This window comes from Bos grunniens, chromosome 6, assembly GCF_055505025.1.
Source record: "Bos grunniens cultivar Pamir isolate PY7600 chromosome 6, Bosgru_T2T1.0, whole genome shotgun sequence".
Lineage (NCBI taxonomy): Eukaryota > Metazoa > Chordata > Mammalia > Artiodactyla > Bovidae > Bos > Bos grunniens.
This window is the reverse complement of record NC_141170.1, coordinates 22,495,794-22,522,036: the sequence shown is the minus strand read 5'-3', so window position 1 is coordinate 22,522,036 and position 26,243 is coordinate 22,495,794. Positions and strand designations below refer to the sequence as shown.

General features: G+C 38.6%; 1 protein-coding gene across 11 annotated transcripts in view; it reads left to right on the top strand.

Moving 5' to 3' along the window:
• Positions 1-26,243, top strand: part of CFAP299 (cilia and flagella associated protein 299) — a 717,854-nt gene that overhangs the window by 134,025 nt on the left and 557,586 nt on the right. The window contains exon 3 of one of the 11 annotated variants that reach the window (XM_086407559.1): positions 437-766. The exons of the other annotated variants lie outside the window; for them this stretch is intronic. Within the exon in view, the coding sequence (XP_086263685.1) occupies positions 437-500 (64 nt within the window). The 3' untranslated portion in view covers positions 501-766. Of the gene's footprint in view, positions 1-436; positions 767-26,243 lie in introns of those variants that run through there. 11 annotated transcript variants of the gene reach the window in all.

Below are 26,243 nucleotides of genomic sequence, written 5' to 3'. Positions count from 1 at the left end.
TATAGTGCAGGTGTTAGCTAACACTGTAGTGGTAATCATTTTGCAATATCAAGTATATTAAATCAACGTGTTATATACCTTAAACTTACACAATGTTAGTATTCAGTTATATCTCAATATAGCTGGAAAAACATTTAACTTTTCACCACGTTGTGGCTGTCTCAAGTTTCTCCAATTTTATATTATCACTATTTTCATTAAGCAAAGGAACATGCTGAGTACTGAGAGTAGGAAAAATGTGTTTATTTGAACAATAATGTTTGAGTACCTAATTTATCTGATAAATATTATTTTATTATATATACATTTAACTTACTGAATTATAAATCTTTTCCAAAAGCTGAGAAGTGAGGTTACTGACTTAATAAATAATACTCCTTATTTTAAAAATGGAAATAAGAAAGTGATTGTAATTAGAAAAATGTTTTCTATCTAGAAATTTCCTGCTGCTGCTGCTGCTAAGTCGCTTCAGTCGTGTCGGACTCTGTGCGACCCCATAGATGGCAACCTACCAGGCTCCCCTCTCCCTGTGATTCTCCAGGCATGAATACTGGAGTTGGTTGCCATTTCCTTCTCCAATGCATGAAAGTGAAAAGTGAAAGTGAAGTTGCTCAGTCATGTCCGACTCTTAGCGACCCCATGGACTGCAGCTTACCAGGCTCCTCTGTTCATGGGACTCTCCAGGCAAGAGTACTGGAGTGGGGTGCCATTGCCTTCTCCAATAAATTTCCTAGATGGGGCAATAAATTTAAAGTCAGTTTCTGAATACTTAAGGTTAATAAGGTATTAAATAATTCCCTTTTCATCTATAAAAAACAAACAATCTGAGACAAATTCACATTTCTTCTTTGACATGGTAGGGTGGGATGAAGAATATATGTATTCAAATTGAATTTAAAACCATTTTCTGATGGCCAGTTCAAGATGGCAGTTTAGGAAAATCCTGAAGACTTATCCCCTCCCGCAGACATACTAAATCTACATCTATGTTTTGAACAATTCCGTCTAAAAAAGACCTTAAAACTAGCTTAATGGTCCTCTCCAACAAAGGTTAAAAGGGTTACATCAAGGCAGTAGGAGAAGCAGAGATATCTCACAAGAATTCCACCCTTCCACAATCAGGAGGAAGTCTTACAAACACAGAGTTTCTTTCTGAAGAGCCAGGTGTTCATGCTCAATATCAAGCACCCCAACCCTTGGAACCTGCACCATAGGAGGAGCCCCCAAAAGGTATGGCTTTGAAAACAAACAGGACATATTAAAGAGGCCCACTGGGGTATAGGGTACAGATATTTCACCCCTAAAGGACTCACACATAGAGTCACTCACCCTGGGACCCAGCATAAAAACAGCAATTGGAAAAGCACATAGACCATATGTGAAGGAGATTCATTTGCTAATCTTAAAACATCTGTTGGAGGGGCAGGTGCCTATTGGCACCCTCTCTGGGAACAGAAGTGGCAGTGGGTGCCATTTCTGTGTTCTTCGTCTATCCTTCTAGCAACAGTGGGTGTGACCTGGTCCCAGACTCTCCTGCAGTCCCACAAAAGCTGGTGGGTGTGCCCCAGCTTCATGCTTAATCACGGACCTGCTAAAGTCAGCAGGAGCACACTCGCCCCACTCTCCTCTTGTTCAGTTAAAGTATGTGGGGTACACAATTCACACAGAGAAGTCTTGTTGAGCACCTGGCTCTGGTGGCATCAGGTTGTACACTTTTGGTCCCTGCAGAACTGAAAACAATCAGAGAGACAGTTCTTGTCAGGCTTTGCACAGACAGTAGACTTAAACACGTCCCCAGTCATCCTGTGAAAAAGGCCTACCGGAGCTTCAGCCAGAGCAATAGGCTTCAGGTTTTCCACATATCTAAAGGCTACTGACACCACCCTTGGCAGAAAGTGAAGAGGAACTAAAAATCCTCTTGATGAAAGTGAAAGTGGAGAGTGAAAAAGTTGACTTAAAGCTCAACATTCAGAAAACGAGGATCATGGCATCCGGTCCCATCACTTCATGGGAAATAGATGGGGAAACAGTGGAAACAGTGTCAGACTTTTTCTGGGCTCCAAAATCACTGCAGATGGTGATTGTAGCCATGAAATTAAAAGACGCTTACTCCTTGGAAGGAAAGTTATGACCAACCTAGATAGCATATTCAAAAGCAGAGACATTACTTTGCCCACAAAGGTTCATCTAGTCAAGGCTATGGTTTTTCCTGTGGTCATGTATGGATGTGAGAGTTGGATTGTGAAGAAGGCTGAGCACTGAAGAATTGATGCTTTTGAACTGTGGTGTTGCAGAAGACTCTTGAGAGTCCCTTGGACTGCAAGGAGATCCAACCAGTCCACTCTGAAGGAGATCAGCCCTGGGATTTCTGTGGAAGGAATGATACTAAAGCTGAAACTCCAATACTTTGGCCACCTCATGCGAAGAGTTGACTCATTGGAAAAGACTCTGATGCTGGGAGGGATTGTGGGCAAGAGGAGAAGGGGACGACAGAGGATGAGATGGCTGGATGGCATCACTGACTCGCTGGACGTGAGTCTGAGTGAACTCCGGGAGTTGGTGATGGACAGGGAGGCCTGGCATGCTGCGATTCATGGGGTCACAAAGAGTCGGACATGACTGAGCGACTGATCTGATCTGATCTACTGAGTTGCTCTGAGGTTATGTGGGCTGGAGGAACCATCTTTCCACTCTCCTATGGCCTTGCTGGAGAAGGAAATGGCAAGCCATTCCAGTATTCTTGCCTGGAGAATTCCATGGAGAGAGGAGCCTGGTGGGCTACAGTCCATGGGGTCACAAAGAGTCGGAGACGACTGAGTGACTAACACTTTGGCCTTGCTACAGCTTGCCAGTACTCCCAGAAAGGAGTTGATACACTTGCCTGGACCCCTGATTTTTGTACCTTTCTTCAAGAAGACACATCCAGATCACATGCTCAGGAGGCCAGCAGGGTTTATCTTTGAGGTTCCACAAGACAGCATGTGTGTATCTGCTTTAAAAGCTGCTGCCTGAGGGTCTGGCTTATCAGCCTGAAAAGAGGTTCTAACTGAGATCTCTCTGTCTGGAATGCTAACAAGTCTTGGCACACCCTCAATAACTAGGACCTATCAAGAATAAATCAGGCTGCTTAAACAATCACAAAGGTTCAAGAGACAACTAAGAACTAGGGCAAGGTTGAATGATAAGGTTCATTTCTTACACAAGGCCACTTCTTCAAATAGGAGGGAAGGAGTCCTCCCCACCACCCCCAAGTATATAGAAGCAAACATGGAGAGTCAAACAAATGAGGAAACAGAGGAATATGTTCCAAATGAAACAATAAGATAAAATCCCAGGAAAAAAAAACCCTTAAATTAAATGCAGATAAATAATTTAGCTTATCCCTGGGATTTCTTTGGAAGAAATGATGCTAAAGCTGAAACTCCAGTACTTTGGCCACCTCATGTAAAGAGTTGACTCATTGGAAAAGACCCTGATGCTGGGAGGGATTGGGGGCAGGAGGAGAAGGGGACTACAGAGGGTGAGATGGCTGGATGGCATCACTGACTCGCTGGACGTGAGTCTGAGTGAACTTCGGGAGTTGGTGATGGACAGGGAGGCCTGGCATGCTGCGATTCATGGGGTCGCAAAGAGTTGGACACAACTGAGCGACTGAACTGAACTGAAAGAGTTCAAAGTAATGGTCATAAAGATGAGACCTTCAACAAAGAGAAAATATAAGAAAGTAACAAATGGAAGTTGAAGTTGAATTACAGAATATAATAACTGTGCTGAAAAATATGCTAGAGGCGTTCATCAGAAGACCAGATGAACTAGCAGAAAGGATCAGGGACCTGGAAGGCTGGCCAGTGGAACTCATCCAAACAGAATAGCAAAAAAATTGTTTAAAAGTGAAGGTATCTTAAGAGACCTATGAGACAACATGAAGCAGAACAACATTTACATTATAGGAATTCCAGAAGAAAGAGAGAAAGGGGGTAGAAAACTTATTTGAAGAAAATAATGGCTGAAAATTTCCCTAACATGGGAAGGAAATACAATCCAGATCCAGAAAGCCCAGAGAGTTCCAAGTAAGAGGAACCCAGAAAGATTTACACCAAGATGCATTATGATTAAAATGTCAGAGTTCAAGAGTGAATCTTAAAAGAGTAAGGAAAAAAAAAAAAAAACACACACACACTTGTTATATACAAAAGAATCTCCCAATGACTCTTAGATTTTCAGCAGAAACTTTGTAAGCCAGAAAGGAGTGATGTGACATATTCAATGAGCTGAAACGAAAAAATTTCAAAGAAGAATAATCTGCCTTGTCAGATTATCATTCAGAATTGAAGGGAGATATTTTCCAGACAAGCAAAAAGTAAAGGTATTCATTACCACTAAACTGGCCTTGCAAGAAATGTTAAGGGGACTTCCTTAGGGTAAAAAATAAGGACACTGATTAGTATCAAGAAAACATATGTTTATGAATATCTCGCTGGTAAAGGTAACTATGTAGTAAAGGTAGGGGATTGATTACTTATAGAGCTAGTACAAAGGGTAAAAGGCAAAAGTAATAAAAATAGCTGCAACTATAATAATGTTATATAGAATAAAAAGCTGTAATATGTGATATCAAAAACATAAAATGTGGGAGAAGAGTAAAAATATACAATTTTAGAATGTGTTCAAACTTAAATTGCCAAGAACTTAAAATAGAATGGTACTCACACACTCATACACACACACAAACATACACATACATGTATATGCATACATACATACATAGGCTATTAAGTATGAACCTCTTGGTAAATACAAATGAAAAATGGACAGTACATACCAAGAAATAATGAGAATGAGTTCTAAGCATAACACTAAAGAAGATCATCAAACTGTAAGGGAGGAGAACAAGAGAAGAATAAACAGAGAGGAACTACAAAACAGCCAGAAAACAATTAAGAGAAATGTAAATGGGCTTAATTCTCCAATCAAAGTAAGTGACCAAATGGATAAAAAATAAGACCCTGTATTTGCTCCCTGTAAGACACTCACTTCAGATGTAAGCACACACACAGACTGAAAGTAAAATGATGGAAAAAAGATGTTTCATATAGGTAGAGAGCAAAGAAGGCTGAGGTAGCTAAATTTACATCAGGCAAAATAGGCTTTAAAACAAAGTGAGAGTGAAGTCACTCAGTCGTGTCCGACTCTTTGTGACCCCATGGACTGTAGCCTGCCAAACTCCTCCACCCATGGGATTTTCCAGGCAAGAATACTGGAGTGGGTCGCCATTTAAAACAAAGACAGTAATAAAAGATAAAGATGATCATTACATAATGATTAAGGGGTCAATCCAACAAGAAGATATAACATTTGGAAATATTTATTCACCCAACATAATCTGAGCCACAGTCAGCTCCAAGTTTTGTTTTTGCTGACTATATAGACCTTCCCCATCTTTGGCCACAAAGAATATAATCAATCTGACTTCGATATTGACCATCTGGTGATGTCCATGTGTAGAGTCATATTTTGTGTTGTTGGAAGAGGGTGTTTGCTATGACCAGTGCGTTCTTTTGGCACAACTCTATTAGCCTTTGCCCTGCTTCATTCTGTACTCCTAGGCCAAATTTGCCTGTTACTCCAGATATCTCTTGACTTCCTACTTTAGCATGCTAGTCCCCTCTGATGAAAAGGACATCTTTTTTGGGTGTTAGTTCTAGAAGGTCTTGTAGGTCTTCATAGAATCATTCAACTTCAGCTTTTTCAGCATTACTGGTTGAGGCATAGACTTGGATTACTGTGATATTGAATGGTTTCCCTTGGAAATTGAGAAAGTAGGGAAAACCACTAGACCATTCAGGTATGAGCTAAATCAAATCCCTTATGATTATATAGTGGAAGTGACAAATAGATTCAAGGGTTTAGATCTCATAGACAGAGTCCCTGAAGAACTATGGATGGAGGTTCATGACATTATACAGGAGGCAGTGATCAAGACCATCCCCAAGAAAAGAAATACAAAAAGGCAAAATGATTGTCTGAGGAGGCCTTACAAATAGCTGAGAAAAGAAGAGGAGCTAAAGGCAGAGGAGAAAAGGACAGATATACCTATCTGAATGCAGAGTTCCAAAAAATAGCAAGGAAAGATAAGAAAGCCTTCCTCAGTGATCAATGCAAAGAAATAGAAGAAAACAATGGAATGGGAAAGACTAGAGATATCTTCAAGAAAATTAGAGATACCAAGGGAACATTTCATGCAAAGATGGGCACAATAAAGGACAGAAATGGTATGGAACTAACAGAAGCAGAAGATATTAAGAAGAGGTGGCAAGAATACACAGATCAACTATACAAAAAAGATCTTCATGACCCAGATAACCACGATGGTACGTTCACTCACTTAGAGCCAGACATCCTGGAATGTGAAGTCAAGTAGTCCTTGGAAGCATCACTATGAATAAAGCTAGTGGAGATGATGGAATTCCAGATGAGCTATTTCAAATCCCCAAAGATGATGCTGTGAAAGTGCTTCACTCAGTATGCCAGCAAATTTTGAAAACTCAAGAGTGGCTACAGGACTGGAAAAGGTCAGTTTTCATTCCAATTCCAAAGATAGGCAATGCCAAAGAATGCTCAAACTACCACACAATTGCACTTATCTCACATGCTAGCAAAGTAATGCTCAAGATTCTCCAAGCCAAGCATCAGTAGTATGTGAACCATGAACTTCCAGATTTTCAAGCTTGATTTAGAAAAGGCAGAGGAACCAGGGATCAGATTGCCAACATCTGTTGGATCACTGAAAAAGCAAGAGACTTCCAAAAAACATCTACTTTGCTTTATTGACTACGCCAAAGCCTTTGACTGTGTGGATGACAAGAAACTGTGGAAAATTCTTCAAGAGATGGGAGTACCAGATCACCTTACCTGCCTCCTGAGAAATCTGTATGCAGGTCAAGAAGCAACAATTAGAACTGGATATGAAACAACAGACTGGTTCCAAATTGGGAAAGGAGTATGTTAAGGCTATATATTGTCACTCTGCTTATTTAACTTATATGCAGAGCACATCATGCAAAATGCCGAGCTGGGTGAAGCACAAGGTGGAATCAATATGCAGATGATACCACCCTTATGGCAGAAAGTGAAGAAGAACTAAAGAGCCTCTTAAAAGAAGAGGTTGAAAAAGTTGGCCTAAAACTCAACGTTCAGAAAACTAAGATCATGGCATCTGGTCCCTTCACTTCATGGCAAATAGATGGGGAAACAGGGGAAACAGTGAGAGACTTAATTTCTTTGGTCTACTAAATCACTGCAGATGGAGACTGCAGCCACAAAATTAAGACGCTTGGTCCTTGGAAGAAAAGCTATGACCAACCTAGACAGCATATTAAAACACAGAGACATTACTTTGCTGACAAAGGTCTGTCTAGTTAAATGTATGCTTTTTGCAGTAGTCATGTATAGATGTGAGAGTTGGGCTATAAGGAAAGCTGAGCGTCAAAGAATTGATGCTTTTGAACTGTGGTGTTGGAGAAGACTCTTGAGAGTCCCTTTGACTGCAAGGAAATCCAACAGTCCATCCTAAAGGAAATCAGTCCTGAATATTCATTGGAAAGACTGATCCTGAAGTTGAAACTCCAATACTTTGACCACCTGATGTGAAGAACTGACTCATTGGAAAAGACCCTGATGCTGGGAAAGATTGAAGGCAAGAGGAGAACGGAACGACAGAGGATGAGATCATTGGATCACATCACCAATTCAATGGATATGAATTTGAACAGGCCTTGGGAGTTGGTAATGGGAGGGAAGCCTGATGTGCTACAGTCCAGAGTCACAAAGAATTAGACACAACTGAGCAACTTAACTGAACTGATTCACTCAACATAGGAGCAGCTAAATATATCAAGCAAGTATTAGTAGACCTAAAGGGAGAAACTGACAGCAATATAGTAATAGAGAACTTTAGCACCCTAGTTATGTTAATGGATATATCATCCAAACAGGAAGTTAATAAGGCATTGTCAATGTCACATTGGACAAGATAAATTTAATAGACACATAAAGAATATTCCATCCCCCAAAAGGAGAATACATTTTTCTCAAAGGTACACAGAACATTCTCTAGGAAGGCTCATATGTTAAGCTCCACAAGTCTCAATCAATTTAAGAAGATTTAAATCATTTCAAGCATCTTTTCCAACCATCTGGAAATGATTCCAAGCATCATTTCCCACCAATGTGTGCAAAAGATACAAAGTATTATAATAGACTACAATGAATAATTATACACTAACCAATTGGACAAGTAGAAGAAATGGATAAATTCCTAGGAACATACAATCTTCCAAGACTTAATCATGAAGAAACAAAGTCTAAATAGACTAATTATTAGTAGAGTGATTGAAACAGTGATCAAAAATCTACCCCGAAATGAAAGTGCAGGACCAGGTTGCTTCACTGTTGAATTCTACCAAACTTTCAAAGACTTCCGAGATTCTCAAACTCTTCTAAAAAAATGAAGAGGAGAGAATGCTTCCAAATTCACTTTAGAAGGCCAACAAAGCACACAAAAACAAAATTATAGGCCAGTATCTCTCACCAAAATGTTAATAAACCAAATTTAATGATGTATTAAAAGGATCATATGCCATGATCAAGTGAGATTTGTTTCAGGGATGCAAGGATTGTTTAACATCTGCAGATAAATTACTGTGATATGTCATGTTAATAAAATGAAGGATAAAAATCATATGATAATACCAATTGATGCAGGAGAAACTTTTGAGAAAATCCAGCATCCAGTTATAATAATAAAAAGCCTTCAACAATGTGAGTACAGAGGGAATATACCTCAACATAATAAAGGCAATATATGACAAACCCACAGTTATCATCAAACTCATGGTGAAAGTTGAAAACTTTTTTCTACGATGAGGTATAAAATAGGGATGCCCGCTCTCACTACTTCTCTTAAACATAGTATTGAAAATCCTAGCCATAGAAGTTAGGCAAGAGGGGAGGAGCTAAGATGGTGGAGGAATAGGACGGGGAGAACACTTTCTCCCCGACAAATTCATCAAAAGAACATTTAAACGCCGAGTAAATTCCACAAAACAACTTCTGAATGCCAGCAGAGGACATCAGGCACCCAGAAAAGCAACCCATTGTCTTCGAAAGGAGGTAGGAAAAAATATAAAAGACAAAAAAAGAGACAAAAGAGGGAGGGACGGAGTTCCGTCCTGGGAAGGGAGTCTTAAAGAGAGGTTTCCAAACACCAGGAAACATTCTCACTGCTGAGTCTGTGCTGAGCTTTGGAAGCACAGAGGGCAACATAACAGGGAGGAAAAATACATAAACAATTAAAACCCACAGATTATGAGCCCTACGGTAACTCCCCCAGCAGAGAAGCAGCGCAGACACCTGCACCCACCACTAGCAAGCGGGGGCTGGGCAGGGAGGCACAGTGTGGGCTGAATCACTTAGAGTAAGGATCTGGCCTGAATACCCCGAGCGCTACCTGAGTGAAATAATTTGGGCTGGCAAACCAGACTGTGGGATATCTACCATGCGAAAAGCCAGCCCTAACCTAAGACACCGCCAGGCCCGTGCACGGAACAAAGGACTGTACAGAGATAGCTGGCTGCAGAACGTACCCCTCCAGTGACAGGCAGCCAGAGCCGGAAGGGGGCAATTGCAGCCCCAAAGAGACATTATCTACAAAACTGTAAGCAGGCTTCTTTGCTAACTAAAACTTCTTGGGGTTCTGGACAGTCAACATCTGCCTGAGAAGGTGCGCCAGTTGTACATCCAGATAACCGAGTGGTGGGGAGGTGATAAGTCGCAGCAACCGCGCTCGCCATCATTGAAAGACAAGTATATGACTTGTCTTTCTTGTCTGAGCTGCTCGGACCTGGGAAGGGCACAAAACGCAGGCCCAACCGAGGCTGTGCCTCTGAGGACTACCCGAGTGCCTGAACCTGAGCGGCTTAGACCTGGGAGGCGCAAGCAGCCCAGGGCCAGCCGCGGATGGTTCCCGGAGGAGCAACCTAGAGCCTGAGCAGTGGGGGCAGGGAGGCTACACGCGCCATGAGCGGGGGCAGGCCCAGTGTGGCTGAGGCACTGCGAGCACACACCAGTCTTATTTATTTGCAGCGTCCCTCCCTCCCCACAGCACGATTGAACAAGTGAGTCTTAAAAAAAAAAAAAAAAAAAAGGTGTCCACCACTGCCCCCTTTGTATCAGGGCAGAAATCAGACACTGAAGAGACCAGCAAACAGAAGAAGCTATAACAGAGGGAACCGCCTTGGAAGTGACAGGCAATAGATTAAAACCCCGTGGTTAGTACTGACATAGGAAGGGGCCTATAGATCTTGAGAAATATAAGCCGAACCAAGGAACTAGCCGAAAATGAACTGAACCCACAATACCCACAACATCAGAGAAAGTCCTATATATTTTTTACTATTTTTACAATCATTGTTTCTTTCTTTTTTTTTTTAATTAAAAAATTTTTTTAAGTCCTCTATTACTCCTTTAATTTTCACTTTTATAACCTACTATTACTTTGCAAAAGAAAAAAGACCCTTTTTTAAAAAAAAAAAGCAAACTTCATATGTATAATTTTTATAACTTCTGTGACCTTGTTTTTTTTCTTTTTTCTTTTCTTCTTTTCTTTAACATTGTATTTTTGAAATTCCAAACTCTGCTCTAGATTTTTAATTTTAGCTTTTTGGTATTTGTTATTAATTTTGTACCTATATATTTTTTATAACTTTTGTGACTTTTTTTTTCTCTCTTTCTTTCTCTTCATCTTTTCTTTAACATTGTATTCCTGAAATTCCAAACTCTACTCTAGATTTTTAATTTATGCTTTTTGGTATTTGTTATCAATTTTGTACCTATATCTTCTTTATAATTTTTGTGACTTTGTTTGTTTTTATTTTTTTCTCTTTCTTTTTCTTCTTCTTTTCCTTAAAATTGTATTTTTGAAATTCCAAATTCTAGATTTTTAAACTTTTGCTTTTTGGTATTTGTTATCAATTTTGTACCTATATTTTCTTTATAATTTTTGTGACTTTTTTTTTCTTTTTCTCTGTTTCTTTTCCTTCTTCTTTTCTTTAACATTGTATTTTTTGAAATTCTAAACTCTACTCTAGATTTTTAATTTTTGCTTTTAGGAATTTGTTACCAATTTTGTACCTTTAAGAACCCAATCTTCAGTACCCATTTTTTACTAGGGAGCGAGATTACTGGCTTGACTGCTCTCTCCCCCTTCAGACTCTCCTTTTTTTCCACCAGGTCGCCTGTGTCTCCTCCCTAACCCTTCTCTACTCTACCCAACTCTGTGAATTTCTGTGTGTTCCAGATGGTGGAGAACACTTAGGGAACTGATTACTGGCTGGATCTGTCTTTCTCCTTTTCATTCCCTCCTTTTATCCTCCTGGCCACCTCTGTCTCCTTCCTCCCTCTTCTCTTCTCTGTATAACTCCGTGAACATCTCTGAGCGGTCCAGTTGTGTAGTGCACATAAGGAAGTGATTACTGGTTAGCCCGCTTTCTCCTCTATTGATTCCACCTCATCTCATTTGGGTCACCTCTAACTCCCTCCTCCCTCTTCTCTTCTCCATGTAACACTGTGAACCTCTCTGGGTGACCCTCATGGTGGAGAAACTTTTCATCTTTAACCTAGATGTTTTATCAATGGTGCTGAATAGAAGGAGAAGTTTTGAGACTACAGTAAAAATAAGACTGATAACTGGAAGCAGGAGGCTTAAGTACAAACCCTGATTCCAGGGAACATTAATTGACAGGAGCTCATCAAATGCCTCCATACCTACACTGAAACCAAGCACCACACAAGGGCCAACAAGTTCCAGGGCAAGACATACCAAGCAAATTCTCCACCAACACAGGAACACAGCCCTGAGCTCCAATATACAGGCTGCCCAAAGTCACCCCAAAACCGTAGACATCTCATAACTCATTACTGGACACTTCATTGCACTCCAGAGAGAAGAAATCCAGCTCCACCCACCAGAACACCGACACAAGCTTCCCTAACTAAGAAACCTTGACAAGCCACCTGTACAAACCCACACACAGTGAGGAAACACCACAATAAACAGAACTCCACAAACTGCCAGAATACAGAAAGGACACCCTAAACTCAGCAATTTAAATAAGATGAAGAGACAGAGGAAAACCCAGCAGGTAAAGGAACAGGATAAATGCCCACCAAACCAAACAAAAGAGGAAGAGATAAGGAATCTACCTGATAAAGAATTCTGAATAATGATAGTGAAATTGATCCAAAATCTTGAAATCAAAATGGAATCACAGATAAATAGCCTGGAGACAAGGATTGAGAAGATGCAAGAAAGGTTTAACAAGGACCTAGAAGAAATAAAAGAGAGTCAATATATAATGAATAATGCAATAAATGAGATCAAAAATACTCTGGAGGCAACAAATAGTAGAATAACAGAGGCAGAAGATAGGATTAGTGAGTTAGAAGATAGAATGGTAGAAATAAATGAATCAGAGAGGAAAAAAGAAAAACAAAAGAAATGAGTACAATCTCAGAGACCTCCAGGACAATATTAAATGCTACAACATTCGAATCATAGGGGTCCCAGAAGAAGAAGACAAAAAGAAAGACCATGAGAAAATACTTGAGGAGATAATAGTTGAAAACTTCCCTAAAATGGGGAAGGAAATAATCACTCAAGTCCAAGAAACCCAGAGAGTCCCAAACAGGATAAACCCAAGGCGAAACACCCCAAGACACATATTAATCAAATTAACAAAGATCAAACACAGAGAACAAATATTAAAAGCAGCAAGGGAAAAACAACAAATAACACACAAGGGAATTCCCATAAGGATAACAGCTGATCTTTCAATAGAAACTCTCCAAGCCAGGAGGGAATGGCAAGACATACTTAAAGTGATGAAAGAAAATAACCTACAGCCCAGATTATTGTACCCAGCAAGGATCTCATTCAAATATGAAGGAGAAATCAAAAGCTTCACAGACAAGCAAAAGCTGAGAGAATTCAGCACCATCAAACCAGCTCTCCAAAAAATACTAAAGGATATTCTCTAGACAGGAAACACAAAAACGGTGTATAAATTCGAACCCAAAACAATAAAGTAAATGGCAATGGGATCATGCTGCTGCTGAGTTACTTCAGTCGTGTCTGACTCTGTGCGACCCCATAGACGGCAGCCCACCAGGCTCCCCCATCCCTGGGATTCTCCAGCCAAGAACACTGGAGTGGGTTGCCATTTCCTTCTCCAGTGCATGAAAGTGAAAAGTGAAAGTGAAGTTGCTTAGTCGTGTCCGACTCAGTGACCCCATGGACTGCAGCCTACCAGGCTCCTCCATCCATGGGATTTTCCAGGCAGGAGTACTGGAGTGGGTGGCCCTATCAATAATTACCTTAAACGTAAATGGGTTGAATGCCCCAACCAAAAGACAAAGACTGAATGGATACAAAAACAAGACCCCTATATGTGTTGTCTACAAGAGACCCACCTCAAAACAGGGGACACATACAGACTGAAAGTGAAGGGCTGGAAAAAGATTTTCCACGCAAATAGGGACCAAAAGAAAGCAGGAATAGCAATACTCATATCAGATAAAATAGACTTTAAAACAAAGCCTGTGAAAAGAGACAAGGTCACTACATAATCAAAGGATCAATCCAAGAAGAAGATATAACAATTATAAATATATATGCACCCAACATAGGAGCACCGCAATATGTAAGACAAATACTAACAAGTATGAAAGGAGAAATTAACAATAACACAATAATAGTGGGAGACTTTAATACCCCACTCACACCTATGGATAGATCAACTGAACAGAAAATTAACAAGGAAACACAAACTTTAAATGATACAATAGACCAGTTAGACCTAATTGATATCTATAGGACATTTCATCCCAAAACAATGAATTTCACCTTTTTCTCAAGTGCACACAAAACCTTCTCCAGGATAGATCACATCCTGGGCCATAAAGCTAGCCTTGGTAAATTCAGAAAAATTTAAATAATTCCAAGCATTTTTTCTGACCACAATACAGTAAGATTAGATCTCAATTACAGGAGAAAAACTATTAAAAATTCCAACATATGGAGGCTGAACAACACGCTGCTGAATAACCAACAAATCACAGAAGAAATCAAAAAAGAAATCAAAATTTGCATAGAAATGAATGAAAATGAAAACACAACAACCCAAAACCTGTGGGACACTGTAAAAGCAGTCCTAAGGGGAAAGTTCATAGCAATACAAGCATACCTCAAGAAACAAGAAAAAAGTCAAATAAATAATCTAACTCTACACCTAAAGCAACTAGAAAAGGAAGAAATGAAGAACCCCAGGGTTAGTAGAAGGAAAGAAATCTTAAAAATTAGGGCAGAAATAAATGCTAAAGAAACAAAAGAGACCATAGCAAAAATCAACAAAGCCAAAAGCTGGTTCTTTGAAAGGATAAATAAAATTGACAAACCATTAGCCAGACTCATCAAGAAACAAAGGGAGAAAAATCAAATCAATAAAATTAGAAATGAAAATGGAGAGATCACAACAGACAACACAGAAATACAAAGGATCATAAGAGATTACTATCAACAATTATATGCCAATAAAATGGACAACGTGGAAGAAATGGACAAATTCTTAGAAAAGTACAACTTTCCAAAACTGGACCAGGAAGAAATAGAAAATCTTAACAGACTCATCACAAGCACGGAAATTGAAACTGTAATCAGAAATCTTCCAGCAAACAAAAGCCCAGGTCCAGACGGCTTCACAGCTGAATTCTACCAAAAATTTAGAGAAGAGCTAACACCTATCCTACTTAAACTCTTCCAGAAAATTGCAGAGGAAGGTAAACTTCCAAACTCATTCTATGAGGCCACCATCACCCTGATACCAAAACCTGACAAAGATGCCACAAAAAAAACAAAACAAAACAAAACAAAAAAAAACTACAGGCCAATATCACTGATGAACATAGATGCAAAAATCCTTAACAAAATTCTAGCAATCAGAATCCAAAAACACATTAAAAAGATCATACACCATGACAAGTGGGCTTTATCCCAGGGATGCAAGGATTCTTCAATATCCACAAATCAATCAATGTAATACACCACATTAACAAATTGAAAAATAAAAACCATATGATTATCTCAATAGATGCACAGAAAGCCTTTGACAAAATTCAACATCCATTTATGATAAGAACTCTCCAGAAAGCAGGAATAGAAGGAACATACCTCAACATAATAAAAGCTATATATGACAAACCCACAGCAAACATTATCCTCAATGATGAAAAATTGAAAGCATTTCCTCTAAAGTCAGGAACAAGACAAGGGTGCCCACTTTCACCATTACTCTTCAACATAGTTTTGGAAGTTTTGGCCACAGCAATCAGAGCAGAAAAAGAAATAAAAAGAATCCAAATTGGAAAAGAAGAAGTAAAACTCTCACTGTTTGCAGATGACATGATCCTCTACATAGAAAACCCTAAAGACTCCACCAGAAAATTACTGGAACTAATCAATGAATATAGTAAAGTTGCAGGATATAAAATCAACACACAGAAATCCCTTGCATTCCTATACACTAATGATGAGAAAATAGAGAAATTAAGGAAACAATTCCATTCACAATTGCAACGGAAAGAATAAAATACTTAGGAATATATCTACCTAAAGAAACTAAAGATCTATATATAGAAAACTATAAAACACTGGTGAAAGAAATCAAAGAGGACACTAATAGAAGGAGAAATATACCGTGTTCATGGATTGGAAGAATCAATATAGTGAAAATGAGTATACTACCCAAAGCAATTTATAGATTCAATGCAATCCCTATCAAGCTACCAACAGTATTCTTCACAGAGCTAGAACAAATAATTTCACAATTTGTATGGAAATACAAAAAACCTCAAATAGCCAAAGCAATCTTGAGAAAGAAGAATGGAACTGGAGGAATCAACCTGCCTGACTTCAGGCTGTACTACAAAGCCACAGTCATCAAGACAGTATGGTACTGGCACAAAGACAGAAATATAGATCAATGGAACAAAATAGAAAGCCCAGAGATAAATCCAAGCACATATGGACACCTTATCTTTGACAAAGGAGGCAAGAATATACAATGGATTAAAGACAATCTCTTTAACAAGTGGTGCTGGGAAAACTGGTCAACGACTTGTAAAAGAATGAAACTAGAGCACTTTCTAACACCATACACAAAAATAAACTCAAAATGGATTAAAGATCTAAATGTAAGACCAGAAACTATAAAACTCCTAGAGGAGAACATAGGCAAAACACTGTCCAACATACATCACAGCAGGATCCTCTATGACCCACCTCCCAGAATATTGGAAATAAAAGCAAAAATAAACAAATGGGACCTAATTAAACTTAAAAGCTTCTGCACAACAAAGGAAACTATAAGCAAGGTGAAAAGACAGCCTTCAGAATGGGAGAAAATAATAGCAAATGAAGCAACCGACAAACAACTAATCTCAAAAATATACAAGCAACTCCTGCAGCTCAATTCCAGAAAAATAAACGACCCAATCAAAAAATGGGCCAAAGAACTAAATAGACATTTCTCCAAAGAAGACATACAGATGGCTAACAAACACATGAAAAGATGCTCAACATCACTCATTATCAGAGAAATGCAAATCAAAACCACTATGAGGTACCATTTCACACCAGTCAGAATGGCTGTGATCCAAAAGTCTACAAGCAATAAATGCTGGAGAGGGTGTGGAGAAAAGGGAACCCTCTTACACTGTTGGTGGGAATGCAAACTAGTACAGCCACTATGGAGAACAGTGTGGAGATTCCTTAAAAAACTGGAAATAGAATTGCCTTATGATCCAGCAATCCCACTGCTGGGCATACACTGAGGAAACCAGAATAGAAAGAGACACATGTACCCCAATGTTCATCGCAGCACTGTTTATAATAGCCAGGACATGGAAGCAACCTAGATGTCTATCAGCAGATGAATGGATAAGAAAGCTGTGATACATATACACAATGGAGTATTACTCAGCCATTAAAATGAATACATTTGAATCAGTTCTAATGAGATGGATGAAACTGGAGCCTATTATACAGAGTGAAGTAAGCCAGAAAGAAAAACACCAATACAGTATACTAATGCATATCTATGGAATTTAGAAAGATGGTAACAATAACCCTGTATACGAGACAGCAAAAGAGACACTGATGTATAGAACAGTCTTTTGGACTCTGTGGGAGAGGGCGAGGGTGTGGTGATTTGGGAGAATGGCATTGAAATATGTATAATATCATATATGAAACGAGTCACCAGTCCAGGTTCGATGCATGATATTGGATGCTTGGGGCTGGTGCACTGGGACGACTGAGAGGGATGGTGTGGGGAGGGAGGAAGGAGGAGGGTTCAGGATGGGGAACACATGTATACCTGTGGCAGATTCATTTTGATATATGGCAAAACGAATACAATATTTTAAAATTAAATAAAATAATAAAATAAGTTAGGCAAGAAAAATAAAAAAGGGTATTTTAATTGGAAAGTACCTCCACTAGTTTGTCAGGAGAAATAACAATAAACTCAGATATGCAGATGATACCACCCTTATGGCAGAAAGTGAAGATGAACTAAAGAGCCTCTTAAAAGAAGAGATTGAAAAAGTTGACTTAAAACTCAACATTCAGAAAACTAAGATCATGGCATCTGGTCCCATCACTTCATGGCAAATAGATGGGGAAACAGTGGAAACAGTGTCAGACTTTATATTTTTGGGCTCCAAAATCACTGCAGATGGTGATTGCAGCCATGAAATTAAAAGACGCTTACTCCTTGGAAGGAAAGTTATGACCAAGAAGTGACTTAGCAGCAGCAGCAGCAGATAGCATATTCAAAAGCAGAGACATTACTTTGCCAACAAAGGTCCATCTAGTCAAGGCTATGATTTTTCCAATAATCATGTATGGATGTGAGATTTGGACTGTGAAGAAAGCTGAGCACTGAAGAATTGATGCTTTTGAACTGTGGTGTTGGAGAAGACTCTTGAGAGTCCCTTCGACTGCAAGGAGATCCAACCAGTCTATTCTAAAGGAGATCAGTCCTGGGTGTTCTTTGGAAGGATTGATGCTAAACCTGAAACTCCAGTACTTTGGCCACCTCATGCGAAGAGTTGACTCATTGGAAAAGACTCTGATGCTGGGAGGGGTTGGGGGCAGGAGGAGAATGGGATGACAGAGGATGAGATGGCTGGATGGCATCACTGACTCAAAGGATGTGAGTTTGAGTGAACTCCAGGAGTTGGTGATGGACAGAGAGGCCTGGCGTACTGCAATTCATGGAGTCTCAAAGATTTGGACACGACCCAGCGACTGAACTGAACTGAACTGAACTGAGCTGAACAAGTCCATCAAAATGTAGTTAGAATTATTGAAAAAATTCAGTAAAGTTTAGGCACAAAATCAATTTACAAGTTCAATTTATAAATGTCTCTTGTGTTTTTATACACTAACTTTGAACTATCAGAAAGAGAAATTAAGAGAGAAATGCCATTTACTACTGCAGCAAGAGAATAAAATATCTAGGGATAAAGTTCACCAAGAAGGTTAAACACCTGTATGCCGAAAAATTTAATACTTTGATGAAAGTAATTGAGGAAGATGGCAAATAAATAGAAGTTCTGTGCTCATAAATTGGAAGAATGACTCTTCACACTGACTGTTGTGTAAAGACCAGAGTATAGGGGAAAACAGAAGTAGGCATGAGCCAGTTAACAGGTACTGCAGTAGCACATGCAAGAAAAGATCAACGCTTGTTCTGGGGAGATGGTGGAGCAGGACCCAGTTAGGAATCCTTTTGTTTTTTTCAATTAGAGGGTCAGGATATACTGATAGATTTGATATGCAGAGTAAAAGAGAAGAATCAACTTGGATGTCTAAGTTATTGTTTTTTGTTTTAATTTTTTAATTCGAGGATAATTGCTTTTCAATGTTGTGTTAGTTTCTGCTCTACAACAACTCGAATCAGTCATAACTCTATAGATATATCATATCTCCTCCCTCTTGATTCTCCCTCCCATCCCCATTCCCCCACATCCCACCCTTCTAGGTCGTCACAGAGCACCAGGCTGGGCTCTGTGTGCTATACAACAGCTTTCCACTACCTAGCTATTTTACATATGGTAGTGTGTATATTGGAGAAGGCAATGGCACCCCACTCCAGTACTCTTGCCTGGAAAATCCCATGGACGGAGGAGCCTGGTGGGCTGCAGTCCATGGGGTCGCTAAGAGTCGGACATGACTGAAGTGACTTAGCAGCAGCAGCAGTATATATATGTCGATGCTACTTTCCCAATTCGTCCTACCCTCTCCTTCCCCTGCTGTTTCCATAAGTCCACTCTCTACATCTGTGTCTCCATTTCTTTCTTGCATCTAGGCTCATCAGTATCATCTTTCTAGATTCCGTGCATGTGTGCTTAGTCGTGGCTGACTCTTTGTGAATAGATATACACATTAATGTATGATATTTGTTTTTCTTTCTGACTTACTTGACTCTGTATGACGGGCTCTAGACACATCTGCCTTACTGTAGCTGACTCAAATTTGTCCCTTTTTATGGCTGAGTAAATGTTATTTTTGGCCTGAGAAACTAGGTAAATTTTGGTGTCATTTACTGAGATGAGGAAACGTGTGAAAGCAGAGGGTTGTTCTGGGGACATGAAGGGAATATCAGTAGTTTTTGGACACATCAAAGTTGAGATAGCTTCTGTCATCTGTGTGAACCTCTTAGGTCATCTCTTGATATGTGAATTTTGATCTCAAGCCAAAGTCAGGCTACGAGCTGTACATTAAAAAAAAAAAAAAAGAATCATCAAGGAATATTTGATGTTTAAAGCTAATTTAGTGGGTCTAATTGCGACTCTCCAGGGAGAGTGATGGAGTAAAAATGACCAAGGACAAAGTCCTAGGCAATTTTTGTCTCCTCCAGTCTCCCAGCTTCGGAAATCACATCTTCAGACGATACAGTCTACCGCTCCTGCTTCTTGGTGTTCTCTACAGACTTGAGTTTAAGCTCCTGGATTTGTCTGTCTTTTCAAATTATTAAAAGATAAACTGAAGTGTGTGAAGAATTTCAAGAGTTCATTTTTTGAGCAAAAAGTGGTTTTAATCATGCAGAACCAAACTGGAAGTGGTTAGGAGAGCTCTGTCAACAGGAGTTCAGAGAGGAACTTTATAGAGAAAAGGCAGAAGCAAAGCAAGGAAATTATTGGTTGATGACATCTTACGGCCTCCCTGACTGTTTCTGATTGGTTGTCTTTAGGTTTTGATTTTGTAACCATGAGAAATTTATGGCTTAGATTTTTATTTATTTACTTATGTAGGCTTCCAAGACATTAGAGTCACCTCAGTCAGATGATCTATTGTTTAAATAATTCAATAATCCTTATGCCCATCATACTCTCAGAGGTTCAGTGAGCATGGAGATAAACCTTCCAGTCTGGCCACTCAGATCCTGGCTCTCTTCTCCTCCAATGAGTTTCTCTGACAACAACCTTATGCATCTCATCCCACCATCAAACTCTAGATCTTGCATTACTAATATCTGCAATCCATCCACGATCACAATGTCAAGGTGATGAGATCACAATGTCTCAGCACTACCACTGAACTTTCCACAGTTTTCGCTCTAGTTCTCTAGATTTATTCTCTGACTCTCATGAGCTCTATAGCTCATTGTTCCTACACCTTTTAAAAGTATCCCTAAAGTCTCTATTCTCCCATTTCCCTCCCAACTTAGTTTTGATTCCATGGTCCATCATTATAATCACTCCCTTGCAGACACTGTCAACTCACTTGCGTCTATTTTCTGCTTTATTATTGTTGCCTGGTAAGACTCCAATGCTGGTTAAATCCAACTTTCCTCTTTCTCCACACCTGCACTTGCAGACCTGAATATAGCTGGAGAAAATCCTGCAAAAGTGACTAGTGTCATTAAAAAAAAAAAATTGTATTGGCGGATAGCTGCTCTACAGTGTTGTATTAGTTTCTGCTGTACAGTGAAGTAAATCAGCTATATGTATCATATGTCCCCTCTTTTTTGGATTTCCTTCCCATTTAGGTCACCACGGAGCACTGAGTAGAGTTCTCTGTGTTATGTAGTAGGTTCTCATTAGTTATCTCTTTTGTACCTAGTATTGTATATATGTCAGTCCCAGTCTCCCAGTTCATCCCACCCCTCCTTTTTTTGAATTCATGAGAACTAACCTGCATGAATCCCCTTACTGCTCCAGCAATCCTTCTACGTTGTTCCCTAGGGCATTTGTTTACTCTCCCTCTTTCCTAAATCAGTGGTCTTCAAACATATTGCTCATTTAGTCCTAAGAATTTTGAAATACATTCCTCATGTATTTTTCAAGTTTATATCTAATAATTTCACCACAATTTGAATTGTTCTAAAGGATGTCACACCTGGTATATTGGATGCCACTTTTTAAAATGTATCCAGTGGTAACTAAATGCCAAAGCAGATATGTCCACTCTTTCCCATTTAAAAGGTCAAACAAGCTATTCCATAACAGTTCAAAATGTTTATCACTAATGTTTCTTCCTGACTTTGATTCCATTCTACTTACCCCACAGGATTTTATTTTGTGCTAATGACGTTTCCTTTGTGTTTGCTAGCCTTTCATTTATTACCTTATCATACTTATCTGGAATAGCAATGTGTATAAATAAAATTTTAAGAATTCTTTTTATTCTATGAGCATAATCCTCTAATTGTTAAAGTAGTTAATGGATTATTATCAGTACAAATATTTTTAGTAAGCAGCTGACCAAATAAAAAATCTTTTATGCATTTTGAAAAATAAGAAGTTTAAAAACATTGCTGGAAATTCAGTGTCAAAAGAGACTGACAATTTTTAAGCACCAATAAATATGTCCACCTAATGAAACCATTTTGTTTCTGAATGCAATAGTTGGATATAAATTGATTCTATTTCCTTGCATGTTCCTTAGATGGAAGGAACTTTCACTCCCTGTCTTCATGTATTTATGATTTAATTGATTATCTTTTTATCTTTGAAATTAAAGTCCTTGGTTATAAAGACATGGCTGTAGTGGAGAGCCCTGACAAAAGAGGTATACGTTGGAGGGTAGGAGTGGGAGAAGAGGGTGCTGATACATTGATTTCACACAAAATTTTCAAAGAAGCCCACTTTAAAAAAGGAATGTCCAGCAGTAATACCAGACAGGCCTCGATGATGTTCAGAGTGGTTCCTGATTCCCGGAGTATGCCACATTCACTAGACTGATATGCCTAGTGTCAATTACCGCAATTCAAAATGATTGTAGATACTTTTGAAAAGTATGGTTCCAGAAGAATGATCACATGAGTATAAACTGTGATATATAAGGGAAAAAATAGTAGGATTTTGGTCAATTTAGTCTACCAAAGTGAAAAGTAAGGGGTGATACAACAATTTTACAATAGCAAGCATACTATCTTGGTGAATATTTACTGCATTGAGTTGGATTATGTAAAAGTGGAAGTTAAGGTTGCCAGTTTATTAGTAGCCTCTATTTAAAAAAAAAAAAGAATGAGATGTAGGGGCTCTAGGTGAAAAAATATAGATTTGAAAAATGTGAAAAATTATTTAAGAATTAGACATGAAGTATCCAAAGAAAACTTGGAGGTATCTTTTCTGTCCCTAGCCTTTTAAAGTACTCTCTGCATGAGGTTACTATTTTTATGAGATATAATAATTTCATAGTCAAGTAAATTTGAGAAGTGCTTAGTTAGAAAAAAATCATACCAATGTTTTAAAATTAGATTTTAAATAAATGCTTCTAACATTCATTGTTTTTTACAACTGTTAGGTAAGACTAGAACACATCTTTGGTCAAAAGTACAAATGTTTACCACCAACTGATAAAGTAATGAATTATTTATTATAAAAACTGGTCTATTTGGAAAAGTAGCATTGTAAACAAATTGATTAAATAAAAAAGTAAAACTAGTTATTTTAATGTTAAGTGGTCATGTGAAATTACTGAAACATTACTACAGAGCTGCATTACTTTTGTCCAATAAACTTGTTTAGTTCAGTACATTTAGACTACATCTTGAAAAATCTTTATTGTATTGGTATTAACTAAATTAAGTGGACACTTGGAACATTTACACATTTTGGGAGGCCTTAAGAGAACCAAGTGACAAAAAGCTCACAGCCTATTGCCGTAAAGCTGAAACACGTGTTCTGACTTATGCCGGCCAAGTATCTGCTGATAGTCATATCCAGATTTTTAAAAAATGGTTATACCCAGCTGTAACAATGTAATGTGAACCTGGGCAATACTTAGTTGATGTATTCTTTTCTTCATGTACTACAGCATTTTTCTTAAAAACAAATTAATACAAAATTTTAAATTGTGTGTTCTTTGTCCGGTATTATTCGCATGCTTCTTTATTGATTGTATAGTACTCCAAGACTGAAAGTGTCTAAGTTGATATTGTAAAGAAGCTGCTAGTTGCTTATTGGGTGGATTGTTTCAGATAATTGCATTTTTAAGATATTATATTCCAACCAAAATAAAATTCCAGTTACACTATAAGTAGAAAAACCTCTGAACTTCTGGTATTGAATTTGATCATATTATTCATAGCTCAATTCAATTTATAAAGAGTGCAATATAATATGCATTTGTCCATGAAGTCTTTTTTAAAAAAATCATTCCAAATTAAAAATTTAGCTCATAAATTTATCTAAAAAAGTAAGTGTTACTGTTAAAGATCAATCAATGGCCAGAAAGTTAATCATTATCTCTGGAAAAATGTCAGAATGCCCCAAAGACATATGTTTAGACTATTGGTCTCTTTAAGCCATGAAAGCAGAAATGTCATGTTCAAAGACTGACTTCATTATGTGTGGCAGATGGAAAAGCATAGTGATAGATACTTCCAAGAAGAGGCAGCACTTTGCTGAAAAAGCTTAATGTCAGTAGGGGCAGCCAACAGATATTTTGAGGACTTTAGGTCTGACTTCTAAAGACATAATCTAGACAAGGATGCCAGTACTTCACTGAAATGAAGATGCTCTTGTCAAGTTCATACCTTGTTGTTTCAGAAAAAGTCTCCATATGCCACAGAACAAAGTAATGTGCTAAACTAATTAATTACTACCATTTAAGTCCCTCGAAACTCATAGCAAATAACATGTTTTAAGACCTATATGTGGGTTTCCCTGGTAGTCCAACGGTTAAGAGTCTGCCTTGCAGCACGGGGGACACTGCTTTGATCCCTGGGTGCCTGCGTGCCACAGCTACTGAGTCCACATGCCACAGTACTGAAGCTGCACACCCTAGAGCTCATGCCTGACAACTGAGGAAGCCATTGCAGCCATGCAGCGAGAAATCTGGGCATCAGAACTGAATGGTAGCCCCTGCTTGCTGCAACTAGAGAAAGCCTGTGCACAGGCAAAATTAAGTAAAATTGTTTTAAAAAGATCTGTAAGTATTGGTGAAGTATTGATTTTTTAAAAAAATTGACAAAATTGAAGCTCACTTCAGAGCCTGCACTCAGCTTAGGGCATTTAAAAAGACTCTGTTGAAGGCATAAATTCATCTATTTTACTGGCTTTGCAAAGTACATATGAAATAATTTTGTTAATATGAATTGTATTTTCTTTAGAGAATTTCGATTACTGACCATAGCAACTCAATATGGATAAAATTTTAAAACTAGAAGGAAACTTGGAGACCTAGTCTTTATTTACTTATTTAACAGAATGAGGACACCATGCCTGACTCTGAGGGCTTAAAAATGAGTTGTTTAAAAATTTCATGCTAATTAGTGTCAGAACTGGGACTTAATGTTCCTACTTCTAAGCTGAAAATAGAAAATATAATTGAACAAGTATGTAGTTACTGTTATCAGTTAACATATGATGATAGCAATGCTACCGTGTATCCCCCGTCCTCCCATTTATTCTGTCCATCTAAAAATTTTCCAGTATGTCTGGTTTGTTTTGGACCTGTTGTTGCTGATGTTTAGTCACTAAGTCATGTTCAACTCTTGTGCAACCCCATGGACTGTAGCCCACCAAGGCTCCTCTGTCTATGGGATTTTCTAGGTGGGAACATGGAGTGGATTGCCATTTCCTTCTCCAGAGGACCTTCCCCACCAAGGGACCAAACCCACATCTCTTACTTGGCAGGTGGATTCTTTACTGCTGAGTCACCAGGGAGGCCTGTTTAAGACCTAGTATCTGGCGAATGCCAGTATCACACATTTAATTTAGAAATCCTATTTCAAGAAGCGAAAAGACAGAATCTTTTGTGTTCTGGTATATGTGACATTATTTGAAAATATGGGAACACACATGTTTTGAGTGATTATATGAGAAAGGATTACTGTCTAAAACTGGATTGTAATAAAAGAAGTAGAAGAGTCAGACAATCTTGTATAATGGCCCTGTAACCTCACAGGTGGCAACTCTATCTGGGAATATAGAATTCAAGCAAAGAGTTTATGATGCTTGAAATTCTTTTACCAGAAATGTGTACTATATCAATAAGAAAGTACATACTACTCCTTGCAGTAACATCAGTACCGGCTCTGCCTCTTCTCTTTTCTCTGACCTTAAAGAGATATTTATTAGAGGACGAGAAGAAATTCAGAGTGAAGTCTCATGGACTGTCACTTTTGTCTAAATGACATTTCTATCATTGGTTTCATAATAATATTACTCCAAAGTATTCCTTTTGGGTAGATCAAAATACCATTCAAGATTATAATACTCCTAAGAAATCTCTTATTAAGTAATCCAAGAAATGAGAAAGTTTTAGCACATAAACTTAATAAAATGTCTTGGCATGCAGGCCCAGAGTAACATATGCATTTGAGGAATTATTTTTTTCCATTTTATGTATTTAATTAATTTATTTTTCACTGCACTGGGTCTTCATTGCTGTGTGTGGGCTACTCTGTAGTTGCGGTGTGCAGGCTTCTCACTGTGGTGGCTTCTCTTGTTGCAGAGCATGGGCTTTTGAACATGGGCTCAGTAGTTGTGGCCCACGGGCTTAATGGCCCTGAAGCATGTGGGATCTAACCAAACCTGGTGTTGAACCATTGTCCCCTGCACTGGCAGGCAGATGCTTAAACACTGGACCATCAGGGTGGTCCAGCAATTGT